A 27,288-nucleotide genomic window follows, 5' to 3' on the forward strand; every position below is an offset into this window, starting at 1 on the left:
TCCGTGGCCACCTGTGGCTAGTGGCCACCGTGTTGGTCAGCCAGGTGGCTGGCTGGGACTCCTCTGCTACCATTTGCTCTCGAACCCCCTTGTGTCAGACTTTTGCCTTCACCTCTCCACCCAATTTGTCCTCACCAAGGTCATCAGTGGCTTCCGTGGTCACTTCTGTGGTCACTTTTCAAGCAACTTGACCCACCAGCACCACCTGGTACCGCAGGTCACGCCCTTCTTCTTGAAACACTTTTTTTTCAGTTGGCTTCGGGAATTTCTCGCTCTCACAGTTTTCCCAACAGCTCACTGTCTGCTCCTCCTCAGTCTTCTTTGCTGGCTCCTCTCCTTTCTCCCCAAACACCAATGGGGGGCGCCCCAGGGTCAGTCCTTGGGCCTCTCCTCCACTCTTCGTGTACTTATTCCCTGGCAGCCTCACTCACTTTTCTAGATGGTGACAACTGCCAAACCAAACGGGCTGCCCGGACCGCTCTCCTGACTCCAGTCTCCAGTCTGTAAACCCCGGTGCCTGCTCCTCATCCTCACTCGGACCTTTAACAGCGTCTCAGACTCTGCGTGCCTGACCCATCCCCTAACTCTTCCCCCAAAGCACCTAAATGGCAACTCCATCCTCCAGTTCCTCAGGCTAAAACCTTGGGACTCACTCTCGACTCTTCTCCAATCCCCACACCCCAGCCACCAGCAAACGCATGGTACCCTAAAAATGTACCCAGAACACGACCAGAATGTGGTGTTAGAGAGGTGAGATCATGTGATTCTTTTACTTAGACTCTGGGATGGCTCCTGTCTCACCAAGGATGAGATCCCAAGTCCTTACCGTGGCCTCCCAGGGTCCTCACGAGCCGGCCCCCTGCTCTGTCGGGACCCCCTTCTCCCCTCACACCCTCTTTCTCTTAGCCACTCTGACTTCCTCCCGCGTCCTCCTAACCCACTCTTGCCTCCGGACCTTTGGGTCTTCACTCCGCATGGAATGTTCTTTACCCAGATATTCACAAGGCCAGTTCCCTGCTTCCTTCAGGCCTTTACTCAAATGTTACCTTACCGATGAGGCCCTCCCTGCGCCCTACACAGCACATATATACATTATAGATTAAAGAACACCCTCCAGCACTCGCATCCCCGTACATTGTTTTTTAATGCTCACCCAAGGATGTGTTTTTATTGATTTTAGAGAAAGAGAGAGACCTGGGATCAAACCCACTACCTGAGTATGTGCCCTGATTGGGAATCAAACCCACACACTTTTGGCACACTGGACAATGCTCCAACCAATTGAGCCACCTGGTCTGGGCTCCACCCCCTTAAATTTTTATCCTTTGTAATGGCCACCATCTGGCACATTCTATATTTACTTGTTTTTTTGTTACTCTTCCCCTAATTTAAAAAAAATTATTTATTTATCTTTAGAGGGGAAGGGAAGGAGAGAGGGAGAGAAATATCAATGTATGGTTGCCTCTCATGCACCCCCTGCTGGGACCTGGCCTGCAACCCAGGCATGTGCCCTGACTGGGAATTGAACCGAAATCGTGTGGCCCACGTTCAGTCCACTGAGCCACACCAACCAGGTCTTCCCCTCAGTTGAAGATAAGCTCTGTGAGGTCAGGGGCTTTGTCTGTTTGTTCACGACTGTATTCCCAGTGCCTGGCACATAGTGGGTACTCTATAAATATTTGTTGAATGAATAAGTGGTTTGGCTCATAGATGAGCAAGTCACCAACTTGCTCATCTGGTGCAGAGCAGAAGAATATGGTTAAGAGGCTGGTCCTGGGCTGAACCGCCTCAGTTTGAATCCCAGCCCTCTCCTGCTGGCTATGCCTGTGGTGCTCCAGGTAGCCTTTCTGTGCCTCGGTTCCTTGTCTGCAAAATGAGAAGGACGCCGGTTCCTCCCGCTAGGCTGCGCGAGGCGTATATGAGATTCCAGGCATGAAGCGGCCCAGCCAGTACACTGAGTGCCCAGTAAATGTTAGCTATTTTTTCTTACGCCTTGTAATACCACTTTGGGAAATGTAACTATGTCAACCACGTAAAAAATTAGGCTGAAGATAAAAGAAAACCGGACTGCAGGCCAGGATAGGGGAATTTTATTGTATTTACAAAGGGAAAAGGAGGTCAAAAATTAAATAGGATTAAGTGGCTGCCGTTGTGTTTTGGCTGCCGGCAGCATCAGGCACCAGCAGACTCTTCATCCCTGGGAATTCCTGCTGCGGAAAGAAAGAAAAGGCTCCGTCAGGGACTGAGGAGGGGGCGCGTTGGGGCAGGGACACTCGGAACCAGGGTGATGCACGACCGGGTCGGGACGGCTGTCTGGTCCCCAGAGAACCTCATTTTTGAGCAGAGAACACTGGTGCGCTGTTGGTGGGGCTGTAAATCGGTGCAGTCACTGTGCACAACGGTGCAGAGGGGCCTCAAAAAATTAAAAGTAGAACTACCCCATGACTCAGCAATCCCACGCCTGATGAAATCTGAAACACTAATTCGAAAAGATACACTCATCCCTATGTTCGCTGCAGCATTGCTTACAATAGCCAAGATACGGAAGCAACGGAAGTGCTACAAGCACTTCCACCGAGAGACCGGTGGGTACAGACGGTTACAGAGAGCAGATTGATGGTTGCCGGATGGAAGGAGGTTGGGGGTGGGTGGGACAAAAAGGCAAAAGGATTAAGAAGAACAAATTGCCAGTTAGAAAAACAGCCATGGGGATGTAAGCTTCAGCATAGAGAATATAGTTAATAATATCGCAATAACCATTAATGGTGTCCAATGGGTACTAGACTCGTCGGGGTCATCACTTCATTAATTTGATAAATGTTTAATCACTTTGTTGTACAACAGAAACTAGTATAATATGTATGTCAACTGTTGTTGAAAAAATCTAAATAATAATAATAATAATAAGAAGAAGAAGAACCTCATTCTTAGCCCCAGTTCTGCTAACTCACCCCCACTGAGATCCCAGGCTGGTCACTTCCGCCTGAAGTCGCCTCTAATCCCCAGACAGGGTTAGATTAGGTTATTCCTTCCGGTGCACATCCTCACCACACCTGTCACGTCTCTTACCATCTATCACAAGCTAAAGAACCTGCCATACAAGGACTTGTTTAAGTTTTGTCTGCCTTGGTGCATCGTGAGTGCCATGCCAGCAAGGACCACTGCTGCACCCTCAGCCCAGAGCTTGGCACCTAAAAGCCATTGGATGACTTTTAAGAGGCAGGAGGACACACAAATCCGAACCTCAGTTACGGTCCAGGGCTGTTGGGCGCACACGAGCGTGGTGGGTACAGAAGCGTGCCATGTGGCAGATCACTTCACTCTGCATCCCCAAGGTGCAAGAATGCACTCTGAGTTTCTGTTTGCTCCCCAGTGACACCCAGTGAAACGGTATTTGCAGCAGTTGAGCTGGAGGGGCGACAATGTGCTATAACAGCCTCCAGAGCCTTTCCTACTGTTCTGGGACTTGGAGCTCTGTGACACCTGTGCCTTTTAACCTGCAGGACCAAAGCCTGCCATCTCAGGAGGTGGCCCTCCTTGGGGCCACTGCACCCCACCGATGCCTGGTGGGAGCCACAAAGACGGTGAATGACGACCTAATCCCAGTGTGAGAGGCACAGGGTAGACATTACACTTAGAGGCCTCGGGGACCTTAGAGGTAGACAGAGCTAGCCCCCTGCCTTTATGGGGGAGGAAGCTAGGAAACCTGCGTGTCGTGTACAGTGAAGTGGCCACAGGATGAGACTGGGGCCCAGGTGTACATCCTGCCCCCCAGCCTGGTTCTCACCCCCCACCCCCAGCAGCCTAGCTGCCCAGCAGCCGGCTGCTTGCTGCTTGTATCTCCACAGGCTTGTAGCTGGTGAGATCTCCGAGCTCTTGGTGTCTAATTAGGTTGGGAAGAAGGCGAGGGAACACATGGAGAGTTCCGTTGGGAACTGGATTTGCTTAATGGGCCCAGAAGTGCCTGGCAGAGTCGTGCTGGGACATGTTTGGGCTCACAGTTGAAAATCGGCCTCCAAGCCACAGCAGAGCCCCTCCAGTTGTGCCGTTCTCGGGAAACTTCGTCCGTTACGTGGACCTCCTGTGAAGGAGCTTCCGAGAGGCAGAGCAGCCTTGGTGGGGCCCACCAGCCCCAGACTTGAAGCCAGCTGCTGCCCCGTCTTTGCCTCAGTTTCCCCTCCTCCGTAAGATGGGAAAACTCATTCCTGATCTCCCCTGACTCCCCATGGGAACGTGAGGGTCACTGAGACGGACAGTGACTGTCATTGCACCTCTTCCTCACACGAGGGCAGCTCACGCTGGTCTACCCGAGGGTGCCGGGTGGGGCCGGTCTTCCTTCGGCATTATAGTTATTCGGACTTGGCAAGGGACCCAGGGCACGCCTCTCAGATTCTGCCCAGCAGAACCCTCGGGACACTTGTGAAAATTCAGGTTCCGGGGCCTATCCCAGAACGATTGAGACAGTGCAGTTTTGGGCTGCAGACGCCGAGCCTGGCCTCTTGCTGCACATTGGAGATACAGCAGCGGATAAGATCTCGTCGCTGTCTCACAGTTTCTCCCTTTGCTGCAGTTCTTGACGTGGGCAAGGAGGGGTGGGCAGAGCCGCACGCCTTTGGAGAGGGGGAGACTCTTTCCTCTTCCTGCTGACCTTCGGGGAAGGAAGCCTCCGAGCTTCCTAAATACACATATGCACACATGTCATTCACACACACACAACTACACGTATTCCTACCTGTGCTTCCTCGCCAGGGCCACCAGGATGCTCTCCAAGGCCAGCTGCTTTTGGTCTTCCCACATGCTGTCTACCTGGCGGCCAAGCCGTGCCTTTGCTGCTTGCTCCTGGTTTCTCTCTCTGATTAGAAAGAGAAACAGTTGAGGTTGTTCTTCGGCTAGGACGTGGAGAGGCCTGGGAATGGCCAAGCAAGGCAAAGTGAGCAGAGCAGGGAGTGTCCCTGGGCCTCTTCTGATACCAGGTATGGAAGCTTCCGCCCAGCTGAATTAGATTCAACAACACGCAGGAAGGCAGAATAGATGAGTATGTAGTAAGAGAATAGGCTCTGAAATAGCCATTTGCAAAATACCTCCCCACAGACTGATTATTAATGACAAAGGGAAAAATATTCATTTACAGAGGAGGAATCTGGCAGACGCCACATTAACCAAGTTATCAAAGTTACTGTCACCAGCAACGAGACAAATCCACCTCGTGCGCTGCCTGACATACACACTGAGAAAACACCGCATCACTTCTGTCGCAGAGCCTGCATCCGCCACGAGGACACATCAGGCAACTCCAGTGTGAAGACACTCTGTAAACAACTGGCTGTCACCAAACAAGATGTCAACGGCGTGAACACCTGAGGAACAGTTCCAGATTGAGAGAAACTGGAGGGACATGACGACTGACTCAGGAAAAGAAATGATTGTTAAAAAGGACATGAAGTGATAATTATACTGTGATTATGTAAGACAATGTCCTTTCTTTAGACATTGGGAGATACCCGCAGTAGCATTTAAGGGTAAAGGGTCATGGTGACTGCGATTTAATCTCAAGTCGTTTAGCAGAATAATAATAATATTAGTAAGTGTGTACATGCGTATGTATAGATAGATCTTTATCTAGGTGTAGATATAGCATAGACAAGTATGATAAAATATTAGGAATTGTTGAACACAGGGAAGTGTATGTGGAAGTCCTTGGTACCACTGATGCAAATTCTCTGTAAATTTGGAATTTTTTCAAAATGAAAACTGCAAAATGTGCAGGCTGTGGAGTCAGGCTCTGCCAGTCTTTGGGTCTTTGGTGTGTGTCCTTCAGAAGCTACTAATGGCTCTGACCAATGGGGTGAGAGTCCAACTTTCTCGGCTCGTTAGGAAGAGCAAACAAGAAATGAAGAGTAATGGCTAATACAACAAGGTATCGCTGTGTCCAGCGTGGTGCCAGGGGCACGTAAATGTCCCAATGTACAGCCTTCGTTTCTGGCACAGAGTCCAGGTCCACTGGTAACTAGCCTCAGTATTGTTAGTATTGGATCCTAGCACAGGGAGAGGCACATCGCAGGCATTCAACGATCATTTAATAGCGAGAGGTAAGCTGAGCTTTGACATCCAGGTCCTTCTGCTCTGCCAAGTGCAGAAATGGCAGATGCTGTGCAGAGGAAGAAGCTAAACTTGGTCCCTCCCAACTGATGTACTTGCAGCATAGAAAACAATCCCAAGAACCTCTGCTCACCCCTCCTGCCCGCTCATGGCGTCCTGGACTTTCTTGCGGGAAGACAGCTGGGCCAGCACCTTCCGGAAGCTGTTGATGAAGATGGTGTCGGCATACCGTGGCATCCTGCACGGGAGGAGTCAAAGGTCAAAGGGTGGTATGGTGGGCCCCCATGAGGGGACCAAGGTAGCTAGCTGCACTCACCAGGTCTCTGTAAGCCCTTGTGTTGCCCTTGGCCCTGCTCATCCCCAGAGACAGATGGAACCTGGGCTGGACAGCTTCCTTGGACAGGCTCAGGTCTGGCCCCCTGCCGGTGATGGGCAGTGGGGGCTGCCTGAAGAGGTGGCTGAGACCAGCCAATGGCTTGATGCTGCATCCTCCTAGCACCCCTCCTCCAGCAGGAATGGTTTGGGGGCAGCGGAAACCCAAGCCCTGTCGGCAGGACTGCTTACCTGAGGGTCGGGGAGGGCAAGGAGCAGTGGGAGCCACTGCTGAAGGCTAGGATCATGAGGAAGAACACCCAGAGCAGCATCCTTCACTCTCGTGGTGGCACCTGGAAAAACGACAGGAGGGAAGGCCAGCTGTAGCCACAGCCACAGAGATGTTCTTTGCTGGCTGGGTGGGCCCAGCTGTGGACGTGGATCCGTGCAGGCTGTGGTCCTTTGTCCTTTGGAAGTGTGGGGTAGGAAAAAGAGCCCAAACTCTGGAAGTCAGATAGACCTGGGTTCCAGTTCTGCCTCTGCCAGTCACGAGCCTTGACCTCATTTTTTCCGTCTGTAAAATGGGCATACTTCATAGGGCTGAACAGTAGATTAAAGATAATGGTGAAACTGCCCCTACCTGTGAGGCATATACATGGAGTCCAGGCTGCAGTAAGAAATACGGCAGGAGTGAACCCCTTCCCTTAGTCTCTCCCAAGACACCCCCAACCCCGAGTGGCACTGATGGTACTGAGCAGGGCTAACAGCTCGGGCCCTGAGTCAAACAAACCCGAGTCCACCATCAGGCTCTGCTGTCCCTGGCTGTGCATCCCAGGACAAGTGGCTTCTCCTTTCTGGGCCCCAGTTTAGTTTTCCCATCCATAAAATGGAATCGATAACTATGTCTACTGCAGAGGGTCCTCACGAGCATTAGGTGAAACGGAGCACCTGTGGTTCAGAAGTGAGGAATTCCCCACCCACTTTTGCCGTGAAGATCTAGTATTAGACCTGCTCGGGTAGCCGTATCAGTCAGGAGCTGTTTTAGCTTTGCGTGGAGTCGGAGGGAAGGGAAGGCTATAAATCTTGCTCCAGACGCTTAGGTTTCACCAAAGAATTTGAGTCCTGGAAGAGAGGAGGGAACGTGGGGAGCTCAGGCCGCAGAATTATCTCATAGATCACGTAATTACCCTTAATTGGGGCTTGCACTCTGCAATTAGAGAAAGAACAGACAACAGGGAAAGAGCCCTCCTCTGTTGGGAAGGTGCCACCGCTGTCAACACAGACTGGTCCTGGTGTGAGTCAGGCACCTAGGAACTAACTGGGTCTTCCCACTTCCCATGCCCGCCCCCCACCCGCTTCAGCAGGACACCCACCCCATGGGGATGCAGACCTGTCCAGAAGCCCCACCAGTCCCAGGGAGGGCCGGACCCCTCCTTTCCCGTGACCGCCCCTTGTTGCTCCACTTCCCACCCTGGTCCTGCTGAGGAGGGATTCCTGGCCAGCAGAATCGGCATGGGCAGAATCCACCTTCCCTTCCTGGGCTCACCTGCTCTCTCGGGGCATCACCTCACTTCTTCGGGACACTGGGTGCTGACCCAGGGATGCCTTGAACCCAAGGAAGCACATGCGGCAGCTCCATGCAGGCGAGACCCCCACACCTCAAGAGCTGGAGGGAGCCACCATCCGGGCCTCAGTCATCAGTCCTTCCTGGATGTACACCCTCCCTCGACCCTACACCCAGGCAATTCTTCAGTTCCTGCTCCAACAGTTGTTGCCAGTGAATGACAGGGAGCTCACTACCTAAAGCAAGTCTGTCCTATTTCCAGGCAGCTTTTCTTGTTAGGAAGTTTTTCTTATTGAGTCAAGTCCAAGTGCCCTTATCCTGCAAATACTTGTTAAGCTTCTGGTAAGGGCTGGGCTAGAGAAAAGAGGAGAACGTGGTATCTGCCCCCAAAGGCTGCCCCTGTGGTGTCCACCCATCATGCCACCCACAGCTCCTGCACCTGCATCCACACGAAAGCTTGTGTTTTGCATCTAGCTTAGGTCTTTGATCCCCAAACTGAGTACCTTCCGTCTTCTGTCCTCCTCATCATACCGTATCACCTGTGACTCCCCTTCCCTGACGGGGCCCACCACTGGAGTTTCCTAAGCAGGTAGATCTTTAGAGGCAAGGAGGACCCCTTCACACAACCACTCTGTTTTCTATCTCCCAGCTGCAGCCTGGGCTTTCTCATCTTCTTCGGGGCCGATCTTTTAAAGGCCTGAGCACATCTAGGCCCCTAAACACCCCACTCACTTGCTCAGAAGCCCTCAGCCCCCCAACCCCTCCAGAACGAAGCCAAAACCCCTGCTCTTGGCATAAGCCCTCCGCTGGCCTCCCCACCTCCTGCACCTTCTCCAGGGGCTGGAGGGGCTGGAACAAGCGGTTCCCAGCCCCTGTGCCCTCCTGGCCCACACAGCCCACCCTCACACTCGCCCTCGGGGGCAGGTATCATAATCTTCCTTTTATAGCTGAGGAAACAAGCCCAAAGAGAAGGGCCTTTTCCCATGGTCCTCCATCAAATTAGTTTCGGAGCGTGCACTTCAGAACGGGCCTGGCGATTCCCAGGCCGGCCGACTTCCGCCTGCTCCGGGCAGCCGCCTCCCGATACAATACCCTATTCACAGCACTCCCCATTCATGGGGCGCTCCAGGATTCATCACCTGCACCTGGGAAACTGGGAAACGGGTCTGGGGAAACGAAAAGCTTTCGCTCTTTGCCACCAGGTGTCTGGGAAAGAAAAAAGGGGGACAAACAGGAACGCCTGCTTGGTTGGCACACGCCTATGCACAGGTGGTGGTTTAGGGAGTTGAAAATAACCTGGTAAGAGGGCAGATCTGGGGAGCAAGTCATAGGAAATCCAGTAACTCCCTGCTCATTCACAATGACGCTGAGCAACTGTGTGGTCTGGTCAACCAAGAGGCGTAGCATTTGCCATAAACCAAGTGCCCCAGGGATGGGTCGGACACCACTGGAACCTTTGGGCCACGAAGACCCCATCCAGGGGTTGGAAAATCCCACTGGACAAAGATGAGAAACAATGAGAATTGTCCCGCTTAGTCTGTGAGTAGAATAGAGGTTGTGTCACCAAGGATGAAAGCGCTGTTGACAGACACTTTCCATGTGACCAGCCTAAGAAGCTAGAATTCACTGCTTTAAGTGCAGCGCAGATTCAACAGCATCATCAACAACTGGATGGCTCGAGGGGCATTTTAGGGTCTTTTCTCTCTCATTATGGGGAGCAGTTAGCTCTCCACAGTGCTTACAAACTAATTCCGTGATTAGATATGTGTGAGGTCGTCTGGATTCAGGGTAAGTGGGCATCGATCTACATCAGCTGGCACCTTCGCCAGCCTTCAGGCCAAAAATGCCACGAGAATCCTGCGGATGTGCCTTCGGCTAATGAAAAGGTCAGGTCTCAAGGGCTCAAACCACTGAGGCCTCTTTTGAACACCTAAGGAGAAAAACGCTGTATGTTTCTCACATATTCTGCTTTGTAACTTAAGGACCCTGGTCCCAGTTTATAGACTGTTTTGCCAACAGTGTTCCAAGTCTCAGGAGATCTAAGTTGTTGTGTGTTTTTTTTTAAGATTTTTATTTATCTTTAGAGGGGAAGAGAAGGAGAGAGGAGGAGAAACATCAATGTACGGTTGCCTTTCGTGCGTCCCCTGCTGGGAACTGGCCTGCAACCCAGGCATGTGCCCTGACTGTGAATTGAACCGCAATTGTCTGGTTCGCAGGCCCACACTCAATCCACTGAGCTACACCAGCCAGGTCGAGATCTAAGTTTTTAATGAGGACTTGTCCTGAATTGTCACTCAAGAGACTGACACCCCATGTCCTTCCAGTCTGGGTTGAGGCAGGTAATTGTGTCTAAAACCTAGACGGGTGAGCGCAGCTGCAATTGAGCAAGAAGGCGAAATGTTATCAATTTCCAGGCAATTATGTGGAATTGGGTCTCAGCGATCGATGCGCAGTATTGATGCGCACAGCCGCTTGGCTCCTTGCCGCTCCACGGCAGCATCCCGTTGTCAACAGGAGAATCTAGCCAGCTCACATCTCGCCCCAGAAGCCTGTCTGCACATGTTCGAAGGAGCACTGAGACCTCACCCGCCTCCGACAGACACCAGCGAGATGCCTATCTGCCTGCCACTTCTCCACTGGCCGAGGTGCCGCACACCCCCAACAAGCTCAACATGACACCAACCATCGCCAGGAATGTTGCAGAGTCCCTAACGAGGCGCCTAAATGTACTCACCAGTCCACGGGCAAAGAGGGTGGTAGTGGGTCTCTCTGACTTGGTGTTTCCGAGTTGGCGAGAAGGTCACCTCTCTTGCCCCCTCTCCCCTGAGATGTGGCAGGTCTCCCTCTACTATGAGGCGCCGCTCCAGTCTTCTTCCGTGGCTGCGCGGCGCTGCCGTCATTTATACCTTCATTTCCCTAAGTGTTGTCAGCGTCAGAGAATCAATTACCCACAAGTCAACCAAAGGGCTGTTTTTAGCCTCACACCGACGAGCCCTAACAGGAGAAAGAGGTTGGCCCCACCCAAATGGGGACGCGTATCAGACTATCCCTTTATCTTGGAGGGAGTGGATGGAGTACAACGTTATAACATTATTCCAAGAAGCACAGAGAGTGAGACGCTGCTGTTCCGATCCTGGGGGCGGCCCTCACAGTGAGGACACCAAGGGTCCGTTTACTCTCTGACACTGACGTGCCCTTAAAAAACTTCATAGAATTTTGCCTGTGTGCAAATCTATTTCACTCTAGGGGGAGTCAATACATAGATAAGTGTTTTCCTCTCCGTAGTAAGTTGTTCACCGTCTCCCTCGTCGTCCAATTATCAAGATTTTCCTCTGTTTGATTTACACCTGCCGTGGGCCCAGGCTGGTGCGGGCGCCTTGCCCAGGGAGCTTCCGCTGACACGTGTAGAGGCAGCCAGATTGGCAGTCGTGCCAGAGATGTGTGAGGTGAGAGGGGAGACGTGGAAAACCCGGAGACGTTGCCGTGCTTCCAGACGTCTCTCGTCTATAGCTAGAGGATCCCCAAGAGGTGGCGTGAAAGCGTGTGAAGCAGAAACGCTGTTTTCCCATCTGGCCGTTGTGGAGGGGTAGGGAAGGGCTCCCAGCTTCCAGTCCAGGCACCTGCCGCACCTCCAGTGTCTGTTGGTCACAACCTCCGGGACCCTGAGCACTTCATTCCCACTTCAGTGTCCGTACCCGGAAAGTCAAGAGTTGGCAGAGAATGGCAGCTTTCAAACTTCTAAAGAAGCAGCACACCCTTTCTTTGGAAATCTGTAGAGGCACAGTGTATAAAACAGATTCTAAAAATGAATTGGGCCGTTCTGATGGACGAGGGATGTGTGGACACCCCCTTGGCCTGTACCTGAGGCTCCTCTCTGGGTCGGTTAGAACCAGTGCTTTCTGAAGGGACCTCCCAGCAATGGTATTTTGTGATACTGATTCTTAGCCTTCTCGGGGCAGACATGGGGTGTTCCCATACAAGCAGGGACTGAGTGGCACGTCACCCTGCCAGCCTGGACACAAGTGGTCTGGCTGGAGCCCCAGGGACTGAGTGGGCTGATGGGTCACAGCAGCAGGTGGCAGATGGAAGAGCTGGGACCCCCCAGGCCAGTGGGCTCTTGTACAGTTGGGAGCTGTGGGGTTATCTCAACAGATGCAAGGTGGAAACCACACAGAACCGGGCAGCCAGGATGGACATCGGACCAGAGTGCAGGTGTAGAACCCACAGTTGCCATGGGGATCAGAATTCAACCCCGGCTGAAGCTCTGTGCTGGGCATTATACTAAGCACTTCATGCCTGGTCTCAGTTTCCTCATCAATGAAATGGGCTTTTGAGTGAGGATTAAGTGTAACAGTGCATACAGCACAGGCCCGGCACAGAGTCCGTCTCATAAACTAGCTCTTACCGTTGCTATTATTGTTGTTGTTATACATGAGGCACAGACAGGTTACCCACTTACCCACCGTCACACAGCTGGGCAGTGGGAGAGTCAGGGCTCAAAGGTTTTGACTTCAAATTCACTGCCCCACCCCAACCTGATGATCTCCTAAGGCCCTTCCCTGGTCACTAGCTTTTCTTTTACTTTTTTTTTTTTAAGGAACTGTAACAGTTATATTGAAGTATAATTCACATACCATAAAAGTCAAGCTTACACAGTTGTGCCATCATCACCCCACCCACTTTTAGAACACCTTCCATCACCCCAAAAGTTCCCTTTGGCCAATCTGCTATCAATTCCCACTCCTGTCCCCAGACTCGGGCAACCACTGACCTGCTTTTTGTTTACCCAGTTTTCCCTTTGCTGGAAAGTTCACAGAAAGGGAATCTTATAACATGTAGTTTTTGGTGTTAGACTTCTTTCACTTGGCCTACTTTTTCTGAGATTCATCCATGTTGACCTGCATGTCAGTAGTTAGTTCCTTTTCATGGCCGAGTAGTATTCCATTGTATGGACATACCACTGTTTTTTACCCATTCACCTTGCTCGACATTTAGGTCGATTCCAGTGTAGAGCGTTCATGAATCATGCTGCTAAGAACACGTGTGTATTTTGTGCAAACATATGCTTTCTTTACTTTTGGGTAGGTACCTAGGAGTGGAACTGCTGGGTCATTTGGTAAGACTTACCTTTTCAAGACGCTGCCAGAATACTTTCAGAAGCGTTAGTACCATTTACATTTTCAGGAATAGTTCTGAAGAGCTCGCCCACCAGTTCTTAAAGAAGAATTTGTTTCCTCGTCCCACAAACACCCATTAAGCACCTAATTAGGCTGGCACAGAGCTGGCTGGATTAGCGGTCCATCTCTAGAAGTCCTGGCCCCATTGCTGCCATTAGGAGAGTGGGTGGGCCTTTTCTCCCCCAAGTGGCGTTTTCTTGGGTGCTAAGAGGAAAGTGGCATGTGCTTGATTTTAGAGAGCTGCAGGAGGCAGGCATGGGGGAGCTGGGGAATTCCTCAGGCAGGCAGACCCAGCCAGGGACATAAAGAATGGAGAGAAGAGCAAAGTTACATAGTGAAGCGGGGAGAGCATCAGACAGGAGCAGAGAAAGACCTAAAACAGGAGACGCAAGTTTGGGTGGCAAGTGGGATTGGATTTGAAACCCAGCTCTGTCACTTGCAAGCTGTTTGATTCTGGCAAGGTGTTCAATCTCTCTGAGCCTCTGTTACCGCATCTCTGCAGTGAGGGTGATGATCTCTGCCTCCCAGGTTGTGAGGATCAGAAACCGCATGTAAAGTGTCTGCTGCACTTGGCGAGCGGCAGCTGTTAATTCTAGTTCTTAGGATCAGAGCTGAGCTCTGAAAGCCAGGAGGGGTGGTGGCAGGAGAGCTGGCAGCCATCTTGGGTGACAAGCTTTATTTGCAGCCAATTCACAAACCCGTGGAGGAAGAGGTTGGAGGGAAGAAGCCAGAAGGAGCCTTGAGAGCAAGAGCCCAGCACCGCCCCCACCCCCTGCCCAATTCCTGCTGCCGCTGCATCCTTATCCCCTGAGAGGTGGTGTGGCAATGCCTGGCCTCACTTGCCGCCCAGCTCTCACCTCAGGACGGGGTTTTAACCCAGCGTTAATTAGCAATCCTGTCTGCATCCACTGGCTGGGGGCTGGAGCGGTGGGGAAAAAAAGCACCCAGAGAAAGGCAGGCTTTAAAAGGCCCCAAAAGGGCTAAGGCAGCGGGACTCCACCGAGAGGGACAAGCTGAGCATTTGTGTTGCAAATTTCCAGTCAGTCAGAGCCAGCCATTCACAGAGGATGATGCTAAAGGCGGTGCGCATGGGGGTTGGGGGGTGGGCAGAGGAAGTTTGACAAAGGGGGCCTGTCTGGAGGCCTCAGACCCTGCTTTGTAAAAGCTGCTTTCATCCCCCTCCCTGGATGATGGCAGCTTTCCCAGCCCGAGGCCACTGTGCAGAGAAGAGGAGGCCTGGACCCCAGACTCCCAGATTCTCTCGCCCCCGCCTCCCAGGCCCGTTTTTATGGTTTTTATGGAGTCCGCAGCAGCTGCGGTCACAGAAGCACTCTTGAGTGCTGCGCGGAGGAAGGGGACAGGGTCTGAGTGGTTGGCCTCACTGGGTGGACTCAGGCAGAATCATTTGCCTTCCCTGAGCCTCAGTTTCCTCTTCTGTAAAATGGGGCCATTGGGCTCCTTTCTCCTACTTCACACCCTACCCAAGCACGAGGGTCTGTGATTGGATGGTGATTGAGAAGTTCATTCCTTTCTGGAAAAGTCTGATTAGGGAAGGTCATTACAAAAGGCTCTTTTTAAAAAGATGAAGTTGATTGTATCAGTTAAGTGGCTCTGGGTGGATCAGAAATGTTGGCCCCACAGGTTTTGAGCAGGCACCTTGCTTGGCGTCTTTGGGGCTACCCAGAGTCGGTCATTGTTGGCGTTAACCAGGCGTCCTCCTGGGCTGGGAGACGTGGTGTAGGTGCCGGGCAGCCGGCGCAGAAAGCCTGTCCCCAGCCAGTCCTTCGGACAGCCCCTCTCTTGTGAAGAACCTCTGGATCCCAACTCTCCAGGAAGCATCCCTGCCCCTGCTCCTCCCCGCTGGCCTTGCCTGTGGTTGACCGACTTCACACGTGGAAAGGTGTCCACCTTCCTGAGACCCGGGTATCCGAGAGCAGATCCGGTTTACCGCTGAGCTCTCTATACCTGCCTTTCCCCCCAGCTTTACTGAGATATCATTGGTTAGAAATGCACACTCCGGGGCTCCAACCCCAGATCGAGGGAATCAGAGGCCACACCCTCTTTGTTCTAAAGCAGTGGTTGTCACACTGTGTGCTGCAAGAATTTTTAAAACATGCAATGCCTGACTATGCAGTCAGGGGCATTGAACCCTTTTCCCTTGATTGTCAAATTAAAACAAAAATAAAAAATAACAATAGCCAGTACAACAATAGCCATCTGGTGTGAATGAATCAAAATTATACCTATTTTTTGTCAGATTGGCCTAAAAATATAATATTTTTTGGTGTGCTGCAGAATTTTAGCAGTTAGTTTATGTGTGCCGAGAGATAAAATGAGGTTGAACGTTGTTGTTCTAAAGGCCTCGGGCATCTAAGGCGGGACTCTGAAGCCGTGGTTCTCAGACCAGGGAGGAGGGCCGTGGCGGCAGGCAGCCGGGAGATGTCGCTGTTCCCCAGACGTTGGCGATGCCAGGCTTCTCTCCGGCTTTGTTCACTGTGAAATCCTGGGAAGCACCTAGAAGTTCAGGTTGATTACATCTATCAGGCCACCCCCTCCTCTGCCACCCAGGCCCCCCATCTTCCTCTGCCCAGTTCCTGCCCTGGGTCCTCAGCGACGTTTCCAGTTAGGAGAGGCTGTGTGGTTCTCGAGCTGTTGGGAGGCCCCTTCCCACTTGGAGTCCGAGCTGGAGGACTGAGTGGCAACAGGACCCGCAGATGCAGGGAGAGGAAGTTCCCATCATTTGACCGTCTTACAGGAAAAACCCAAGGGCCGCCTGGGGCTCCAGTTTTCTGTTTTCTGTCTGAAACGGGAGCCCAGTGTCAGGGGCCACGTTATGGCTTCACTTCTCCTCTGCAGCTACAGTGCTGCTAACGCTGCTCCGTTGCTGTGGAGGCAGCGAACGTGGGCTCCAGAGTCGGGGCCAAACAGCCCTCACCCCGGACTGGAAGCAGAATCACTGGGGGTTCCCTCCAGGGCCGAGGCTCCGGTCCAGCCACATCCTCCTGGCTGCCCGCCATGCTGCATCCTTTGGTCCTGGAACACCTAGACCACAGAGCAGAATGAAGATCAGCTGCCACGCTCAGTCCCACCCGGGAGCAGGAAGTCTCCTCTAAACCCCAGAATCCATCCCTAATCCACGGCTGAGACCTGGTTTCCTGCCTGACTCCTGTCACTGCAGCTCCCGGGTCAGCCCCAGGCCGCACCACCCAGTGGCTGACAGGATTCTAGTTGTCCGGGTCACAGCGGTAGCGCAGTAACATTTCTGGGTGATGACTGTGTGCTAGTCACATAACATATGTGATCTCAGTTAATCACTGCGACGGTGAGGAGCAGGAGGTGATCCTGTCTTACGCAGAGAGAAGCTGTGAGTTGGAGCCATTGGTTGATTTGTTCAATCTCATGCAGACAACAAACGGGGAACCGGGGTAGAAGGGGCACTTGTCTTTCTCTGCACAAACCCTACTGCCCTGGAACAGTGCTACCCCTGCCCCAGCCTCAGAGTCTTAGAGCTGATTTCTGCCAGCTCTTCACAATGGGTGTCAGGTTTCCCTTTGAGCAGTATCAGCAGGGTCTCCGTGGACCCTGCAAGGTGAAGTGTTACATGTAGTAAGTGAGGAAGTGGTTCCCCAGCTGAGGACAGAGAAACTGTGTTGCAAGGTGGCACTTGTGCTTTTCACATGCACTCACCCTGGCAATGGTGCCATTGCTAATTACCATTGAAACTTTGGTGATTTCACCAGTGAACCTGGAGCCCAAGGTCCCAGGCTTACCTCTGACCCAATTCACACATCCTTTAGGTTAGAGATAGTCTCAGGCATGCACAATAGTAAGCATGATGAAACATTGGTCAATGATGAAAATTCACCATTGATTTATTTGCCTTTCATTGTTCATTCACACTTTCATCCATCCTTTGATAATTCATCCATCAGATATCAATGTACTGACACCTGTCGGGTGCGGAGCATTATGTTCAGTATCCAGGAGCCAAGAGGTGGTAAGATTCCATTCAAATTAGTCGATATTTATCGAGGTCCTGCTGTGTGCCACTCACTGTGCTGGGGACTCCAGCCAGTCTGCGGCCTTGCTGCGGTGAAGCTGCCATTCTAGCCAGGAAGGCATGCAGGCGAACATAATGATGCACAGTGTAATACACACGGTCAGTAACAGAGGCGGGTGCCAGGTGCTGCAGGAGCAGGGCGGGTGGGGAATTCGTTCTGCCAGAGAGCAGGCAAGGCTTTGCAGAAGAGATGACATTTAAGCTGCGCCTTGAAGAAAGGGGAAACATTAGAGTGGCCTCAGCAGAGGCCCGAGGCCTAATCAGTGCAGGGCAACGAGCTGGGAGTGGCCACACTGAGGGTCTCAGGCCTTTGTGCACATTGGTCCTGGACCCTCAGATTCTGTTGTCTGCAGCAGGGCCCAGGGTTCTGCATTTTTAAAATTCAATTTAGCATTTTTTAAAAATTTATTTTTCAATCACAGTTGACTTCCAGTATCATTTTTTATTTGTTTTGGGTATACAACATAGTAGGTAGACAATCTTGTAATTCACAAAGTGACCCTCTTGATAAGCCCAGTATCCGTCTGGCACGGCACATAGTTACTAAAACGGTATCGACCATGTTCCCTACGCTGCACTTTACATCCCCGTCAGTATTTTGTACCGCTTAATCCTTTCACCTTTCTCACCCATCTCCCCACCCACTTCCCTTCGGGCAACCATCAGCTTGTTCTCTGCATCTATGAGTCTGTTTCTGTTTTATTTGTTCATTTTGTTCTTAAGACTCCAAGTCTAAGTGAAATCATAGGCTATTTGTCTTTCTCTGTCTGACTTATTTCACTTAGCATAACACCCTCTAGGTCCATCTGTGTTGTTGCAAATGGTAAGATTTCATTCTTTTTTATGGCTGTATTCCAGTGTGTGTGTGTGTGTGTGTGTGTGTACCACAGCTTTTAAAAATATTTTATTTATTTATTTTTAGAGAGAGGGGAAGGGAAGGAGAAAGAGAGGGAGAGAAACATCAATGTGTGGTTGCCTCTCATGTGTTCCCCCGACTGGGACGTCACCCAGGCATGTGCCCTGACTGGGAATCGAACTGCGATCCTTGGCTCAGGCCCTCTCAATCCACGACTACACAGCCGTACCCAGCTTTTTTTTTATCCATTCATTTATTGATGGGCACCAGGGTTGCTTCCACATCTTGGTGATTGTAAATAACGCTGTGATGAACACAGAGGTCCATATATCTTTTTGAATTAGTGCTTTGGATTTCTTCAAATATACACACAGGAGTGGAATCATTGGGTCATAGGCAGTTCTATTTTTAATTTTTTGAGAACACACAGCTGTCCATAGTGGTTGTACCAATCCACATTCCCACCAAGAGTGCACAAGAGTTCCCTTTTCTCCACATCCTCACCAGCACTTGTTTGTTGATTTATTGATGATAGACATTCTGACAGGTGTGAGGTGACATCTCACTGTGGTTTTTATTTACTTTCAGAGAGAGAGGAAGAGAGGGAGAAAGGGAGGGAGAGAAACGTGGATGAGTGAGAGAAACATCCATCGGTTGCCTCTCACATGCCCCAGCTGGGGGCCTGGCCCACCACCCAGATATATGTCCTGGCTGGGAATCAAACTGTCAACCCTTTGGTTCTCAGGCTGGTGCTCAAACCATTGAGCCACACCAGCAAGGGCTCATTGTGGTTTTAATTTGCATTTCTCTGATGATTAGTAACATTGAGCATCTTTTCATATGTCTATGGGCTACCTGTATGTTTTTGGATAAGTGTCTATTTAGGGACACTAATCCCTCTGTCCATTTTTTAAAAAGATTTTATTCATTTATCTTTAGAGGGGAAGGGAAGGAGAGAAGTAGAGAAATACCAATGTATGGTTGCCTCTCATGTGCCCCCTACTGGGGACCTGGCCTGCAACCCAGGCGTGTGCCCTGACTGGGAATCAAACTGCGATCCTTTGGTTCTCAGGCCTGCACTCAATCCACTGAGCTACACCAGCCAGGGCTTCCTCTGTCCATTTTTCAGTTGAATTTTTTGTTTTGTTGGTGTTGAGTTGTGTGTTCTTTATACATTTTTAACCCCTTAGGAAATGTATCTTTAGCCAATATCTTTTCCCATTCAGTTGGTTTCTTTTCATTTTGTGGGTGGTTTCCACTGTGAGTGCAAAAACCTTTTAGTTTCATGTAGACCAGGGTTCTGCATTTTTAACCCAGACCCCAGGTGACTCTGATGCAGGTGAGAGACCACAGCCTGAGAAACCCAGGCCTAGGGCTTCATTGGCGGGAAGTGTAGAAGATGATTCTGGAACAACACAGGAAGGCCAAGCTGTGCTGGATGTGAAGTCCTGTGCTAAGGAACTTGGGTCTTTCTCTTCTCAGTGGAGAGAACGCATAGGCGGCTTTCAAGTCCAGAGTGGCAGTTTGGAAGCAGAGTTTTGTCAGCAGCCTGGAGAGGATAGTGGACTGTTACAAAGCTTCTACAACTGTCCAGGCTGTGGGCCTGAGGGCCTGAGCCAAGGTCAACCAGGTAAGCAGCAGGAGCGTCTTAGGGTGGATTTGAGAGGGCTCTGGAAGATGGGGCCATGGACCTGGGGTAGATGGGATGAGGGCAGTTAAGGAGCGGGAGATGTTGACATCAAGCTGACATTTCCATGTGGGGGCCTTAAGAAGGGACCAGATACTTCGGTGGGGGGACAGGTCAGGAGGAGGAACAGTGAGTTCTGATTTACATGTGGTAGGTTTCAGGGCTCGTGGGACCTCCAGCAGGAGGTGGGTAACACACAGTTGGATCCAGGCTCAGAGGAGGTCGTTGAAGCTGTGGGAGGAGCTTTTGAGGAGAAAAGGGGACTTTGAAGTGTGTGCACATTTTCAGCAGGTGATGTAGAATGAGAAGGAAAAGTGGGCAAGAAGAACAAACTGGAACAGCGGGTTGTTTGTTGTCAATTTTCCGTCTCCACTCCCATCACTGCAGATGGGACTACCAGGGCTGAGACGCGAGAATGGTTTCTTCTCAGTCATTGCGCTTATCCTTGTGGGGCCGGGGTTTTGAACACAAGCCCCTTTGGCTCCAGCCCCTATACTCTTGTCTCTGCTGAGGCTCCAGGAGGCAAATCCCATCCCCGGATACAAAATCAACAGACTTTGTGGGTTAGGGTGGGAAGATGGAGCTGGGGAAGATGCAGCAGAAAGAACTTGGAAGAGAAAGGCGGCAGAAAGAGAACGTGTGTTAAGGAAGCATATTTTTCTTTACTTCTCCCTGCTAGAATAATTTGAAGCAAATCCCAGACTCCGTATCATTTCATCCATAAACACTTCAGTATGTATCTCAAAAAGATATGGCTCATTTTTTTTAACATAGTCACAATACCATTATCACAGTTTAAAAAAAATCTAACAAGCATTCCTATTCAGTCAACCTATTGAGGGCAATTTGACAAGACCTCGGAATAGAAGCCCCATTCGCTTATCTTGAGCTGGTATTGTCACGAGGCCATGATAAGGAATTCAAATTTTCCCAAGATAATTACAGTCCGGCAGACAGAGGATTGTAAATGCAGGAGCTTGGAAAAGCTTGTCAGGGCCCAGGGAAGGAAATATTTTAAAGAAGGGAAAAAAAGTCTGGAAAGGTTGACAGAGTAGGAAAGAAAAGAATCTTCTTGCCCACTTCCCTTTTTCTTGCCCAACAGCCTCTAGTCATAATTGTGAACTGGGGACCAGGTCTACACTGAAACCAAAGGGGGTAAAAATAACACAGTGAGTAGCCGCTAAACACAACAAAACAGATTCATGGGCCGCGGCTTTTACCAGGGTTCCCCAGACTGCCCACTCCCTGGGCAAGGACTGTGAGGTGACTGCGGTTCAGAATGGCAGGTTCCTGAGGGGTCCTGTGTGTGGATTATCAACTGGTTTAGTAAATGGATCCTGCCCTTCCACTGAGCATCAGGAAACCTGGTTCTTAAGTGCGATTCCTCTACGATCTGGTTTGGTGGCCTTGGACGAGATCTTTCACCTCTCTGAGCTGATCTGCAGCCTGAAGGTGTGTAGACCACAGGATCTCAAAGTTCCCCTCGCGTTCTGAATTCTCTGATTCAATGAATGCCCAATGAAAGAAAGGGTGCCCATTCTCTGGAAGTGCAACAGTGTTACCAGGATTTGGTTTGATGTTGCCCCGTGTCTGCAGGATGCTCGGATAACCGAGAGGAAGGATGCCATGGAGATGCCCCGCATCTGCCCCACGTCTGTTACACAGGTTTGTGCTTCAGAATCACCTGGGGTGGCACTTGGCTGAAGCCCCGGAGGAGACCCAAAGGCAGCTTCAGGTGAGCTCGCAGGAAACCAGCAGCGGATGGACATCAGATGGAAGATGTACAGAGCCATCCACAGATGGAGCCGGTTGCCTGAGGCCCAGGAATCGTAGAGAGTTTACGTGCCAGCCTGATGTGCATGTTTGTGCGGGTGAGTGTGAATGGCAGGTAAAGGGGTTGATGGATGGATGGCCACTAGGGATTTGGGGCTGAAATGGGGCTCACGGAAGGGGCTGTGTGGAGCTGTCAGATCACGTTGCCGTGTGTTGCTGGGATTCTGGGCCTCGGCCCAGGGAACTGCATTCGAGTAGAATCTTAAGCACTAGGGCTGGAGGGGAGCCAGAGGAAGACGCAAGAATGTGACCAGAAACGGTAGGGAGGAAGCAAAACAGACCCCATCCAGTGGCAGAGGAGTCGCCCTTCCCACACACCCTGCCCCTGACCCAGCTAGCTCCTCGCCGTCAGGCCGGGAAAGAGAGGACTCAGGGGGCTCTCGGTTCCAGCTGCCCAGCTGATTTCTTTTTTTCAGTTTCCATAACAGAGCTTTATCTGGAGCTGTGTCCTCTGCCTGCAAGGCAACTCTCTTCTCCCGTCGACTTCTGCTCTGACCTTAGCTCAAATCTGCCACCTCCAGGAAGCCCTCCTTGACCTCCCTATCTAAGCCATACCATTCCGTTTTTAGGTCCTTATACCATTACACACTTAAAAAAAAAATAACACTCCTCATGGGCATATTTTTTGTGTTTTTATGTGATTCGTTTTTAATTTGTAATTTTGAAAACAATGAAGCTTTCACAAAAGTTGCAAGAATGATACAAAGAACTCCCACATATGTTTCAACCAGATCCAGCAACTGTTAACATTTTATCACATTCTCTCTCTCTATAGGTGTATATATAATATAGGTTATATAAGCATATATATATAGGTAATATAATACAATGTGTTATATAGGACTGTTATTTTTCTGAACTACTTGAGAATAAGTTGCAGACGTCTTGCCCCTTTACCCCCAAATACTTAAGCATTATTTCCTAAAAACAAGATCACTCGCTTACATAACTACAGCATAATTAAATCATATGATTCTCTGAGTAATGTCTGTCTCCTTTTACTTAAATGCCTGCTCTGTGAGGGCAGGGGCCACTCCTGCTCACCGCCCCATGCGTGCGTTGCCTGGCGCTCTGCAATATTTGTTGAATGTACAGGAAGCCCTGATCCGAGGGCTTTGTCATTACGGTTGCATTCTACCCCAGCTCTGAGCTTTCTCACTCAGCGTTCAGTGTGTGTGGGGTGGGGTTGGGTGTTCGGAAGTGTCCGCCTGTCTCCATTTCCATGGGGAATCAGGATCCCACTGCGGCAAATTATAGTGCCTGAAGATTTGGCTTCTGTTGTTTTCAAATCCTTTCCAGCCAGTCTTGACGGGCGGCTGCTTTTTTCTGGCCCAGTGGCACCTGTTGGTCATCACACCCCGTTAATTGGCCCCACGAGAGAGTTCTGGCAGAGACAACTAGCATGTTGGCCAATCTTTCCATGTAATTGCTTTTGTGAGGCACGGGCCTTTGCCTCGGAAACCGCCCTGTAAGCCTTTGGCCCACGAGGCACTTTGGGCTACCTCACAACTCACCTTTGGCCCTCTGTCAGGACATTGCAGTTGCTTAGTCAACGGAGAAGCTGATGGAGGGGAAGGATGCGCTCGGGGCAAGAGGAAGCGGAAGCCCACAGCTCACAGAATCCAGATTTGGAGAGGACTTCAGAGGTCATTTACAATGGTGTTTTTCCTAATGTGGTCCCCAAGTTGCAGTATCAACAACCTCTGGGAACTTTTAAGGAACGCCCCACCCCAGACCTACCGAGTCAGAATCTCTGGGGATGGGCGCAGACGTCTGTGTTTTAACCAGCCCTCCAGGTGATTGGAAACGTGCTCAGGTTTGCGGCCCTCTGCTCTGGGCTGACCCCAGCAGTCTTTAATGGTGCACCTCAGACTCCAGGATGGTCACCCTGAGTCCTCCTCTCATGCTCACTAGCACCTTCTCCACTCATTGCCGCTTGCTGGTGGTTTTTTTTTAATGTTCTCAGGATCATAAATAAGCTTATCACAGGCGATTGCATTACCATGGCAACCTGGCAGCTGGTTAGAAAGAAGCAGGTAGCACAACTAAATGCCTTGGGGTCTCCTTGGCGCTAAAGAAATTGTGGGTTTTCTCTGTTGGTCATTCTTCCAATGCCTGGCCTCTTTGTCTCTCTTCTCTTTTCGTCTTCCTTTTCCTCTTTTCTTCTCTGGCCCTTATGCCTCCATTGTCTCACGAAGAGCATCATGTGTTCTAATTGTCTTAGCTTTCCCAAGGGCTGCCGAAATCTGACCTCTCCTTTGAAACTAACAATAACACTGTGAGGTGGGTGGATGTGAGCAGGTCTGCATTTTTATCCTCAGCAAATGTTGTATTAAAATTTTCATGAGTCGATTGGCTTCTCTTTCAAGAAGGTACATGCACAGAGTACCAAATTCAAACGCTACAAAACAGCACACATTATGAGTAAGTCTCCCTAGGACCCTCAGTGCTTAGGTCCCCTCTCAGGGGGAGACCTGTCTCTTGTGCACCTTTGCTGAGATAGCCCGTGCCCGTACGAGCCTGCTCCTTTACCTCCTTTCTCCTTTCCTATGGACACGACCGGCAGCATGCCGTACCCAACGCCCTGGACCTTGCTCTTTCACTCAGTGTGTCTTGGTAACGCTTCTCCAGCGTTGGGAGTTGCCTCGTGCTTTTTCATAGCTGCACATTCCATGGTGGGGATTTGCCATGATTTATTTAAGCAGTTCCTGTCGACGGACATTTGTGTTGCTTACAATCTTTTTCTATTTTCATTGCCACGTTAAAGCTGGGGAAGCTGTGATTCAGAGAGGGCAGTGATACGTGGCAATTTCCAAAGCAAGGCTGGCAAATACCTAGACATTGCTTAGCTACGAAGTCTAAAAAAGAGAACGAGTTGACTGGTCTCTGAATTACAGAAAAGAAAGGACCGTTTAGAGACCTGGTTTCATTTCTTGCCTTGTTACTGTCTTAGTTAGTTCAGCCAAATTCTGCCAACATTGCCTGATGTGTAATTAAATAATGGCTTGTGGAGATATTTTAAATCTGTCTTCCTTGCGAGATGATAATCTTTGTTAGAGCAGGGGGCATGTTTGCCTCACTGCTGCATCCCTAGCAAGTACTATATTCCTAGCAAGTACTGAGTATACAGTAGGTGCTCAATAAATACTCGTTGGCTGAACGAATGGGCCAGAATTGTGTGTGGTTAAGACAATAGGCTTGGAGGCCTGGGTTTGAATCCTGACTCTAATACTTTTTTTTTAAAAAAATATTTTATTATTTATTTATCTTTAGAGGGGAAGTGGGGGAAGGAGAGAGGGAGAGAAACATCAATGTATGGTTGCCTTTTGTGTGTCCCCTGCTGGGAACTGGCCTGCAGGGAACCGGCCTGCAACCCAGGCATGTGCCCTGACTGGGAATCGAACCGCGATCGTGTGGTTCGCAGGCCCGCGCTCAATCCACTGAGCCACACCAGCCAGGGCTTGACTCTAATACTTTTTAGTTGTATAATCCAAGGCCCTCCACTCAACTCCTCTCTGCCTCAGTTTCCTTAGCTGTGAAATGGAAACACACCCTCGGAGTTGCAGGGAGGGTCAAGTGAGGGATTGCAGCTCAGGTACCCGTCATGGACCCCGAACACAGAGAGGACTCAGCCATCTCTCTCAGCTCTTTCACTGTCGTGTCCTGCTGGGAAATTCAGATGGGGAAATTGAAAAATCTTTAAAGAAAAGGTCATTTGAGCTGAGCCCTGAAGCAGGAGTTAGATTCCAGGGTATGTGTCTGGGGCCAGATCCCTTTACTGAGCTCATCCAACTGCAAAACGGAGATGACGACACCCAGCTTCTGCCTCCCTCTGGGGAAATGGTCCTGCTTAAACTCTCTCAAGAGGACTATACCACCCAATTAAAAGGCACCATTATTATTCAGCTGGAAAAGTGCCTTCACTGGAAAAGTGCCTAGGACAAGCGAACTAATCTCTGCCAAGTATAGTTCTGCTTGTGCTGTGTTTAATTGAATATTTAGTGTGGATTTAACCCAGGGAGACAACTGTCTGTTGGTTAGAGTCAAGTTTAATGGAGCTCTTGATAAATATGGAGGTAATTAATGCCATCCAGATGCTGGCTGCGTATACGGTTTGTGCTGTTTCCATGACTGAAGCATTTCAGAGAGATAACATTGTGCCTTTCTCCTCCAGGGGAACTGAAAGTGCGAGCCCGGGCCTGGGCCTTTGCTTCTGCTGAGATCTCCTTCTGGAGATCAGAGGTCACCTATTCTGGAAAGCCTTCTGTAATTGCCAAAGGCCGAATCTGATGCTTCTCCTGGGTTCTTATGTCACTCTGCACACACTTCTTAGAACTCGAAATACCCTATTGTTTTAGTTTGTTTCTATGTGTGTCTCCCACCAGAGTCCAAGGTCTTGTCCCCGGTGTTTACCTGACATACGGTCGGCATTCAGTGAATGTCTGCCGAATGACGCTGTTCAGGCTTCAGAACTCTGGGAGCTTCGGGGTCTCAAGGACAGGTTAGGGTGTTTGGATTTTCGTGGGAAAGGCAGACCCTCTGTGGTACTGACCTGTAATCTCTCTTCGGATAAATTCCGTTTGATGCCCTTTCTAATGAGCCCAGAGTTGAAATGTGAACTGTTCTTTCTCTGCAGCAGAATGGATGCTGCGTATTTACAGCCCCCAAGAGTGCCTCCAGCCCCGAGCCTGCACTGTGTAGAAAGCAGGAGAACAGGCCTTGAACAGGTAAAGTCGTTTATCTGCTCTTAGGTTCCCAGCGGCCCAGAGAGAAAGGCCAGGATACAGTGAGTCTCCACTGCTGTTGGGCCCCACCGTCCGTCTCCAGGAGATAGAAACTGTCTCTGTTGCCTGCAGGAAAGCGACCCCTTGTTTCAATCCGGCATTCTCGGTTTCACACCTGAGCCGAACCTAAGGCAGAGGAGGAATTGGTGGAACCACCCAAAGGGAGATGCGGCCAAGGTCCTACCCCAAGAACCACCTGCTTTGAACAAGGGCCTAGACTCGGCTCAGCTGGCAATTCTGCCTCCAGATTCAGAGTCTGGAATGGGGGCAATTCTGCTTCCAGATTTGAAGTCTGGAATGGGGGCAATTCTGCTTCCAGATTTGAAGTCTGGAATGGGGGCAATTCTGCTTCCAGATTTGAAGTCTGGAATGGGGGCTTCAGGTAGGTCCAGCACCCACGCCGTAGCAGCGATTGAGGGGAGGGTGTGTCTCCCCATCTCTCTGCTGTGGTGGGCGAGGGAGTTGTCTCTTCCTGCTTCTGGGGATTCCTACCAACAGGGGCTCAGACACTGGGCAGCCCAAGTGACAAATGCCAGCTTTCCCCCCACTCTGTGAAGTTCTTTCCCTTCTGTTACTCCTCAGAAAGGGCTCTGTCACCTGGTTCCAGTCACTTTACCTGTGCAAACCAGGCGCGTGCTAGGTGCTGGGAGATAGGAGCCAACAAAGAAAATGGAGATTACATTCTATTGGGGGAGAGATCGATAATAAGTAAGTAAGCAAGCAAAAATGATGATTATAGATGTGACAATGCTATAAAAGAAATGGGCAGGGAGCTGTGAAAGGAAGTGAGAGAAGCCTACCTGGAGAGTTTCTGTAATCCATACCCCAAAACTTAGTGGCTCACAACACTTGTATTTAGCTTGTGATTTTGTGGGTTGGGGATTTGGGAAAGGCTGGCTTGGGCGGTTCATCTCTG

At 50.5% G+C, this 27,288-nt stretch overlaps 1 protein-coding gene and 1 long non-coding RNA gene across 2 annotated transcripts; one reads left to right on the forward strand and one right to left on the reverse strand.

Annotated features, from left to right (window-relative positions):
- Positions 1-2,191: 2,191 nt before the first annotated feature.
- Positions 2,192-6,743, reverse strand: GHRH (growth hormone releasing hormone). Its single transcript, XM_037164382.2, has 4 exons — positions 6,664-6,743; positions 6,233-6,337; positions 4,733-4,852; positions 2,192-2,210 (listed from the first exon to the last, which is right to left on the reverse strand). Exons 1-4 carry the CDS (start codon positions 6,741-6,743, stop codon positions 2,192-2,194), a joined length of 324 nt encoding a protein of 107 aa, XP_037020277.2.
- Positions 6,744-19,481: 12,738 nt separating this feature from the next.
- LOC119063293 (uncharacterized) lies at positions 19,482-26,586 on the forward strand. The gene is made up of 4 exons (XR_005085124.2): positions 19,482-19,698; positions 21,352-21,626; positions 26,225-26,315; positions 26,445-26,586. It is a non-coding gene; the product is annotated as an uncharacterized LOC119063293 (long non-coding RNA).
- The last annotated feature ends 702 nt before the right edge of the window (positions 26,587-27,288 follow it).

This window comes from Artibeus jamaicensis, unplaced genomic scaffold (assembly GCF_021234435.1).
Source record: "Artibeus jamaicensis isolate MK-2021 breed Jamaican fruit bat unplaced genomic scaffold, CSHL_Jam_final contig_685, whole genome shotgun sequence".
NCBI classification, from domain to species: domain Eukaryota; kingdom Metazoa; phylum Chordata; class Mammalia; order Chiroptera; family Phyllostomidae; genus Artibeus; species Artibeus jamaicensis.